General features: G+C 50.6%; 1 protein-coding gene across 2 annotated transcripts in view; it reads left to right on the forward strand.

Annotated features, from left to right (window-relative positions):
* Window positions 1–7,810, forward strand: part of GNL3L (guanine nucleotide binding protein-like 3 (nucleolar)-like) — a 32,080-nt gene that overhangs the window by 6,435 nt on the left and 17,835 nt on the right. For both annotated transcript variants that reach the window (XM_015423609.1, XM_015423610.1), the window contains exons 7-9: window positions 2,123–2,226; window positions 3,483–3,627; window positions 6,842–6,929. In XM_015423609.1, the coding sequence (XP_015279095.1) occupies window positions 2,123–2,226; window positions 3,483–3,627; window positions 6,842–6,929 (337 nt within the window). The remainder of the gene's footprint in view (window positions 1–2,122; window positions 2,227–3,482; window positions 3,628–6,841; window positions 6,930–7,810) is intronic.

Below are 7,810 nucleotides of genomic sequence, written 5' to 3' on the forward strand. Positions count from 1 at the left end.
TCTTCTTCTTCTTCTTCTTCTTCTTCTTCTTCTTCTTCTTCTTCTTCTTCTTCTTCTTCTTCTTCTTCTTCTTCTTCTTCTTCTTCTTCTTCTTCTAGATGATTAAGAGGGAAACACACTAGAGGTTGATAAAATTATGCACGGGGTGGGGAGAGTTGACCCAGAGAAATTTTTCTCCCTCTCCCAAAATACTAGAACTCGAGGGCATCCAATGAAGGTGATGGGCGGTAATTTCAGGACGGACGGAAGGAAATACTTCTTTACACAGAGAGTGATTAAAATGTGGGATTTGCGGCCAGAGGATGGAGTGCTGGCTACAGGAAACGACAGCTTTAGAAGGGGATTGGATTCATGGAGGACGGCTACTAGCCATTGAGGGGAGCCTCCACGTTCAGAGGCACTACACCTCTGAATCCCAGAGCCAGGAGGCAACATCAGGGGAAGGTCTCAGCTTCCATGCCCTGTTGTTGACTCTCCAGAGGAACTGGTTTGAGAGGGGAGGCTGGACTAGATGGACCAGTGGTCTGATCCAGCAGGGCTCTTCTTGGTGGTGTTCTTATGGTGTTAATGCTCAGCAAGCCTTACCAATACATTGTACCATTAAATTTACAGGTTTTCCTTCCTCCCCCCCAAAGGAAACTACACACTAGCAAAACTCAGATTTGTGTTCAACTAATCTGAAACTTTTGTTAATGTCTGGGGTGACAGAGCTCAAGCAGAGAAGAATTAAGGGCATGAGGCAGTGGTGGAAAGGCAGGGCAATTGGAGCAAAAGAAGGAGGAGGTGGAGATGGAGGAGGAGGAGGAGGAGATGGAGATGATTGGATTTATACCCCGCCCTTCACTTGGAGTCTCCTTACAAACTCCTTTCCCTTCCCCTCCCCACAACAGACACCCCAAGAGGTAGGTGGGGCCGAGAGAGCTCTGAGAGAACTGCTCTTGAGAGAATAGCTCTGACAGAACGATGGCTTGCCCAAGGTCATCCAGCAGGTGCAAGTGGAGGAGTGGGGGAATCAAACCTGGTTCTCCCAGATTAGAGTCCGCGCACTTAACCATATTTTTTATGGAGGGCGGGAAACATATTTTTATAACAAAGTGAAATCCAAATTTCTCCAAATCCGAGATTCCGTAATTGGACTATCAGCCGCATGAGCCATTATATGGATTCCTCTCAGTCATTCCCAATACACAAAAAAGGTGAACTCATTTAACTTAGGAGCTAATTCCCAACAAGATCTCTTCATATACAGCAGTTATCTCAACATCTTTAGAAGCCATCCAGTCCTTCCTACAATCACGGTGGTTATTGGTCGTTATAGACCTTCTTCACTGCCTTTTATGATTATGAGTGATACGGGGATACGTACCTGTGGGTGAGATGGGGATTCCTTTTCCCTATTGGAATTTTGTCACCTCAAAACCATGGAAGGGAGAAAGAGCTAATGTAATGTTAGAGCTAGTCTTCTGCCTGGAAGGTGGGAAGGGGTAGGGTTACCAACCTCCAGGGAGTGGCTGGGGATCTCCTGCAATTACAGCTGGTTTCCAGGCAACAGAGATCGGTTCCCCTGAAGAGAACGGCTGCTTTGGAAGGTGGGCTGTCTGGTATTACACCCTGCTGAAGACCCTCACCCCCCCCAAACCCCACCCTCTTCAGACTCCCACACCCCCAAATCTCCAGGAATCTCCCAACCTGGAGCTGGCAATGCTATAGGGAGGGTAGCATTTGGCCCCACCTGCGGACCTTGGGATGCTCCCTCTAAGCTGTGGAGCCTTGTGAGCAAACGTTCTACTTTGTGAGCTACTGGTGTTAAACGTTGTGGGCGAGGGATTTGGCTGCCACATAAATCCGTTTGCTCCGGAGCCCTCCTTTCTGAACTAAGACAAAAATGTGTGAGCTGGAGGCTAAAAAACTGTGAGCTAGCTCACACTAACTCAGCTTAGAGGGAACATTGGTTACAGTTTAAACACGCGCGCGCACACAGTAGTCTTAGGACACAATTTGCCTGGCGAACCTTTCGGTACAAAGAATTCACCCGGCCCTGATAAGGCCGTGCAGGCGTTCTCTGTTCTCACGTTGCTGGGAACCCTTACGCTCACCCCGCTGTTCTGTCCCTCTGCCTCAGATCTGGTGTCTAAAGAGATTGTTGCCAAATGGCTCAAGTACCTGAGGAACGAATTCCCCACCGTCGCCTTTAAAGCTTCCACTCAGCAGCAGAGCAGAAACCTGGTATGTGAGAGACTCCGTGAGATGCAGGAGCCGGAAACTGACTCGGCAACTCGTTTTCTCTGAGGGCCATTTGTAAATTGAAGAAATGAGGCCTAGCGCCTTAGTGCCCTCTTCTTGAGATGTCCTGTCAGCAACTTCTGTTACCTCAGATTTCACTTCTGCCATACTTACTTCGCCTCATGGAGGTAGATCACGATGGGTAGCCGTGTTTGTCTGTCTGTAGCAGTAGAAAAGAGTCCAGGAGCCAATGTTCCCTCTAAGCTGTGGAGTCTTGTGAGCAGAAATTCTGCTTTGTGGGCTGCTGGCATTAAAGTTGTGAGCGAGCGATTTGGCCACTGCATAAATTAGTTTGCTCTGGAGCCATCCTCCCTGAGCGAAGACAAAAATGTGTGAGCCAGAGGTTAAAAAACTGTGAGCTAGCTCACACTAACAGCTTAGAGGGAACACTGCCAGGAGCACCTTAAAGACTAACAAAATTTGTGGCAGGGTGTGAGCTTTCGTCAGTCACTGCTCACTTCTTCAGGTTAGCAGAAGGGGGTGCTTCTCTAGAGGCCAGATTTGACTGAGAGATCTCCAGGTAGTAGTTTTTAGGAGATCTAGGGTTGTTCTTTTTGGGAGGAATAGTGGCGTCGGGGATGAGAAAGGAAGAAGAAGAAGAGATTGGATTTATGCCTCGCCCTTCACTCGGAGTCTCAGAGTGGCTCACAATCTCCTTTCCCTTCCCCTTCCCACAACAGACACCCTGTGAGGTAGGTGGGGGCGAGTGACTGAGAACTGTTCTTTCAAGGACAGCTCTGAGAGAACTTGTGATTGACCCAAGGTCACACCAGCAGCTGCAAGTGGAGGAGTGGGGAATCAAACCCGGTTCTCCCATGTTAGAGTCCACGCTCCTAACCACTACACCAAACTGGCTCTGAGCTCTATTGAAGAAAGGATTCGGTAGGTTTGAGTCCTCTGCCACAGCAAGGGATTGAGGCCTAGAGAATTAGCACAGGTCTTCAGGGATTTCTTGACGCACATGAAGCTGCCGTATACTGAATCAGACTATTGGTCCATCAAGGTCAGTATTGTCTACTCAGACTGGCAGCGGCTTTCCAGGGTCTCAGGCAGAGGTCTTCCACATCACTGCCTACCTGGTCCTTTTTTAACTGGAGATGCTGGGGATTGAACCTGGGACCTTCTGCATGCCAAGCAGAGGCTCTGCCACTGAGCCATGGCCCCCTAACAATTCTTTTATCTCTCTCTTTCACCTCTAGCAACGGAGCCGTGTCCCGGTAACCCACGCCTCAGGGGACCTGCTTAGCAGCGGGGCCTGTGTTGGAGCCGACTGCCTCATGAAAGTGCTGGGGAACTACTGCCGGAACCAGGATGTCAAGACCGCCATCAGTGTCGGCGTTGTGGGTGAGCAGGGCACCCGTACTGGGGGGAGATTATGAAAGATGGCCGGGAGTCTTCAGATCAGAAGGATTTCGAAGAGGATCGGGAGGTGCAGAGAAGGGACTCTTTGCCTCAGTCATTTTCTCCGCTTCCTGAGGTGTAAATCCAAAGACCACTATAGCTCTGAAAGGAAGTCCAGTTTGGAGAAGAGAGGCCACCCACAAATGGATACGGAGAGAAGAATCAGGGCAGGTTTGTCCGTTTCAGCTCAGGCTCCTGTGGGGATGTTGGATAGGTAGAACAACATGGCTCGGTATGATTAAGAACATAAGAAGAGCCCTGCTGGATCAGACCAGTGAGGGTCCATCTAGTCCAGCATCCCGTCTCAGACAGAGGCCAACCAGTTCCTCTGGAGGGCCAGCAACGGCAGAGAGGCCGAGGCCTTCCCCTGAGAAGAACATCAGAAGAGCCCTGCTGGGTCAGACCAGGGAGGGTCCCTCTAGTCCAGCATCCCGTCTCAGACAGAGGCCAACCAGTTCCTCTGGAGGGCCAACAACAGGGCAGAGAGGCCGAGGCCTTCCCCTGAGAAGAACATCAGAAGAGCCCTGCTGAGTCAGACCAGTGAGGGTCCATCTAGTCCAGCATCCCGTCTCACACAGGGGCCAACCAGTTCCTCCGGAGGGCAGACAACAGGGCAGAGAGGCCGAGGCCTTCCGCGATGCTGCCTCCTGGCTCTGTCACTTGGAAGTTTACTGCGTCTCAATGTGGAGGTTCCTTTTAGTCACCATGTCTAGTAGCCACCGATAGGCCAGACCTTTTGTCCTTGAATCCGTCTTCTAATCCCTTGTTTAAAGCTGTCTAGGCCTGTGGCCTCACTACATCCTCTGGCAGCGAATGCCACAACTGAATCACTCTGTAACAAATGAAGTATTGACAAAAGAATCTGCTGCCCGTCAGCTTCCTTCGATGCTCTCGAGTTCTAGTATTCTGGGAGAGGAAGAAATAGTTCTCTCTGTCAACTCTCTCCACACTGTGTGTAATTTTATAAACCCCTATCGTGTTTCCCTTTAGTCATCTCTTTTCTAAAAGTCCCAGACTCTTCAGCCTTTCTTCATAGGGAAGGGGCTCCAACCCCTTAATCATCTTGGTTGCCCTCCGCTGTACTTTTTCCAGCTCTGAAATGCCCTTTTTGAGATGCAAACTGCACAGACTATTCCGAATAAGGCCACATCATAGCTCTGTCTATCTGGATATATATTTTTTGCTGTCAAGTCATAAGAACATAAGAGAAGCCATGTTGGATCAGGCCAATGGCCCATCCAGTCTAGCACTCTGTGTCCCACAGTGGTGAAAACCCAGGAGCCATCAAGAGGTTCCCCAGTGCCTTTAAGAACATAAGAGAAGCCATGTTGGATCAGGCCAATGGCCCATCCAGTCTAGCACTCTGTGTCCCACAGTGGTGAAAACCCAGGAGCCATCAAGAGGTTCCCCAGTGCCTTTAAGAACATAAGAGAAGCCATGTTGGATCAGGCCAATGGACCTTCCAGTCCAACAGTCTGTGTCGCACAGTGGCCAAACCCCAGGTGCCATCAGGAGGTCCACCAGTGGCTTTAAGAACATAAGAGAAGCCATGTTGGATCAGGCCAATGGTCCATCCGGTCTAGCACTCTGTGTCACACAGTGGCCCAAACTCAGGTGCCATCAGATGGTCCACCAGTGGCTTTAAGAACATAAGAGAAGCCAACGTTGGATCAGGCCAATGGCCCATCCAGTCCAACACTTGTCACACAGTGGCCACAAATGCCAGGTGCCATTAGGAGGTCCAGCAGTGGGGCCAGGACACTGGAAGCCTTCCCACTGTTGACCCCCCCCCCAACCACCAAAAACACAAAGCATCACTGGCCCCAGATTGAGAGTTCCTATCTATACCTTGTGGCTAATAGCCACTGATGGACCTCTGCTCCATATGTTTATCATAGCTGACTTATGGCAATCCTGTAGGGTTTTTGCAGCAAGAGACATTCAGAGGTGGTTTGCCGTTGGCATTGCCTGACTCCATGTCACGACCCTGATATTCCTAGAGGTCTCCCATCCAAACACAAGCCAGGGCCGACCCTGCTTAGCTTCTGAGATCTGACGAGACTGGGCTAGCCTGCCCTAACCAGGTCAGGGGTGGGTCTGTACAGGGCCATTACTAACCCAGAGGTATATATCTTTCTTGGACATATGGCTGCTGACGTACCTATCGCATAGGACTATCATGAATGTGACATAGGCCAAACTAGAACTGAACCAATGCACCGATCCAAATCCATCCCCCTTCTCTCTGTTCCTGAGGTCAGGAAGCTCACAGAAAGTCAAGGAGAGGGAAGGAAGCTCGTTTCAGACACCCTATCCAGTTTGATTCTAATAGTGACGCCACCACTGACACCACTAGAGAGCCGTGTTCCTTCTAAGCTGAGTCACTGTGGGATAGCTCACAGTTTTTTTTAGCCTCCGGCTCACGCATTTTTGTCTTAGCTCAGGAAGGGATGGCTCCAGAGCAAACTAATTTATGCAGCAGCCAAATCGCTCGCTCACAACTTTAATGCCAGTAGCTCACAAAGGAGAATTCTTGCTCACAAGACTCCACAGCTTAGAGGGAGCATTGCTAGAGAGCCATTTTGGTGTCGTGGGGAAGTGCGCGGACCCTAATCTGGGAGAACCGGGTTTGATTCCCCACTCTTCCACTCGCAGCTGCTGGATGACCTTGGGCAAGCCATGGTTCTGCCAGAGCTGTTCTCTCTAGGACAGTTCTGGAAAGAGCTCTCTCAGCCCTGCCTACCTCACAGGGTGTCTGATGTGGGGAGGGGAAGGGAAAGGAGATCGTAAGCCGCTCTGAGACTCCCAAGTGAAGGGTGGAGTATGTATCCAGTCTCCTCCTCCTCCTCCTGCTGGAATGTGTAAACATCGTCCAAGGCAAAAGTCATGTACAGAGTTATCAATCCCAGAAGACCACAGCACCACTGGAGCCCTGAAGCCTCCTGGGAAACAGAACCAAAGATCCAACTATCTTTTACTAATAGACATAAAAGCAACATAAATTGAACAGAGGGCTGAGGCTCGATCCAGGCCCTAATTCCGCGACAGTTGGAGGGGAGAGCATTCGCTGTTGAGGGGCTCAGATAGGATTGATTGTGAAAGGGACATCAAGCTCTTTGGCTAACAGAAGGCCTTTTCCCCCCACCTCATCTCGCAGGCTTCCCGAATGTCGGCAAGAGCAGCTTGATCAACAGCTTGAAGAGGAGCCGGGCCTGCAACGTCGGTGCCACTCCCGGTGTCACCAAGTATGTATCGTGTTGCGGCGGCCTTGGGGGGGTCTTCTCCAAGGGGCTGGGCTTTGTAGCCTTACCCACTAGGGAATTAGATGAACCTATGGAGCAGAGGTCCATCCGTGGCCATTAGCCACAAGGTATAGATAGGAACTCTCAGTCTGGGGCCAGGGATGCTCTGTCTTCTTGGTGCTTGGGGTGTGTGTGTGGCAACAGTGGGAGGGCTTCTGGAGTTCTGGCCCCGCTGATGGACCTCCTGAGGGCCCCTGGTATTTTTTGGCCACTGTGTGACAGAGTGTTGGACTGGATGGGCCACTGGCCTGATCCAGCGTTGGCTTCTCTTAGGTTCTTATGTTCTTATGGTAGCTTCAAGCCCAGGCAGCCAGATTTGCCCTGCTCATGTTTGGTGTAGTGGTTAAGTGCGCTGACTCTAATCTGGGAGAGCCGGGTTTGATTCCCCACTCCTCCACTTGCAGCTGCTGGATGACTTTGGGCAAGCAATAGTCCTGTCAGAGCTGTTCTTGAAAAAGAGTAGTTTCTGCCAGAGCTTTGTCAGCCCCACCGACCTCACGGGGTGTCTGTGGTGGGGAGGGGAAGGGAAAGGAGTTTGTAAGCCACTCTGAGACTCCTTTGGGTAGTGAAGGGTGGGGTATAAATCCAATCTCTTCTTCTTTTTCTTCTTTTACCTCACAGGGTGTCTGTGGTGGGGAGGGGAAGGGAAAGGAGTTTGTAAACGGCTCCGAGACTCCTTTGGGTAGTGAAGGGCAGGGTATAAATCCAATCTCCTCTTCTTCTTCTTTTACCTCACAGGGTGTCTGTTGTGGGAAGGGGAAGGGAAAGGAGTTTGTAAGCTGCTCTGAGACTCCTTCGGGTAGTGAAGGGCGGGGTATAAATCC

The sequence above is a fragment of the Gekko japonicus genome, unplaced genomic scaffold, assembly GCF_001447785.1.
Source record: "Gekko japonicus isolate JY-2015 unplaced genomic scaffold, Gekko_japonicus_V1.1 scaffold4901, whole genome shotgun sequence".
Classification (NCBI taxonomy): domain Eukaryota; kingdom Metazoa; phylum Chordata; class Lepidosauria; order Squamata; family Gekkonidae; genus Gekko; species Gekko japonicus.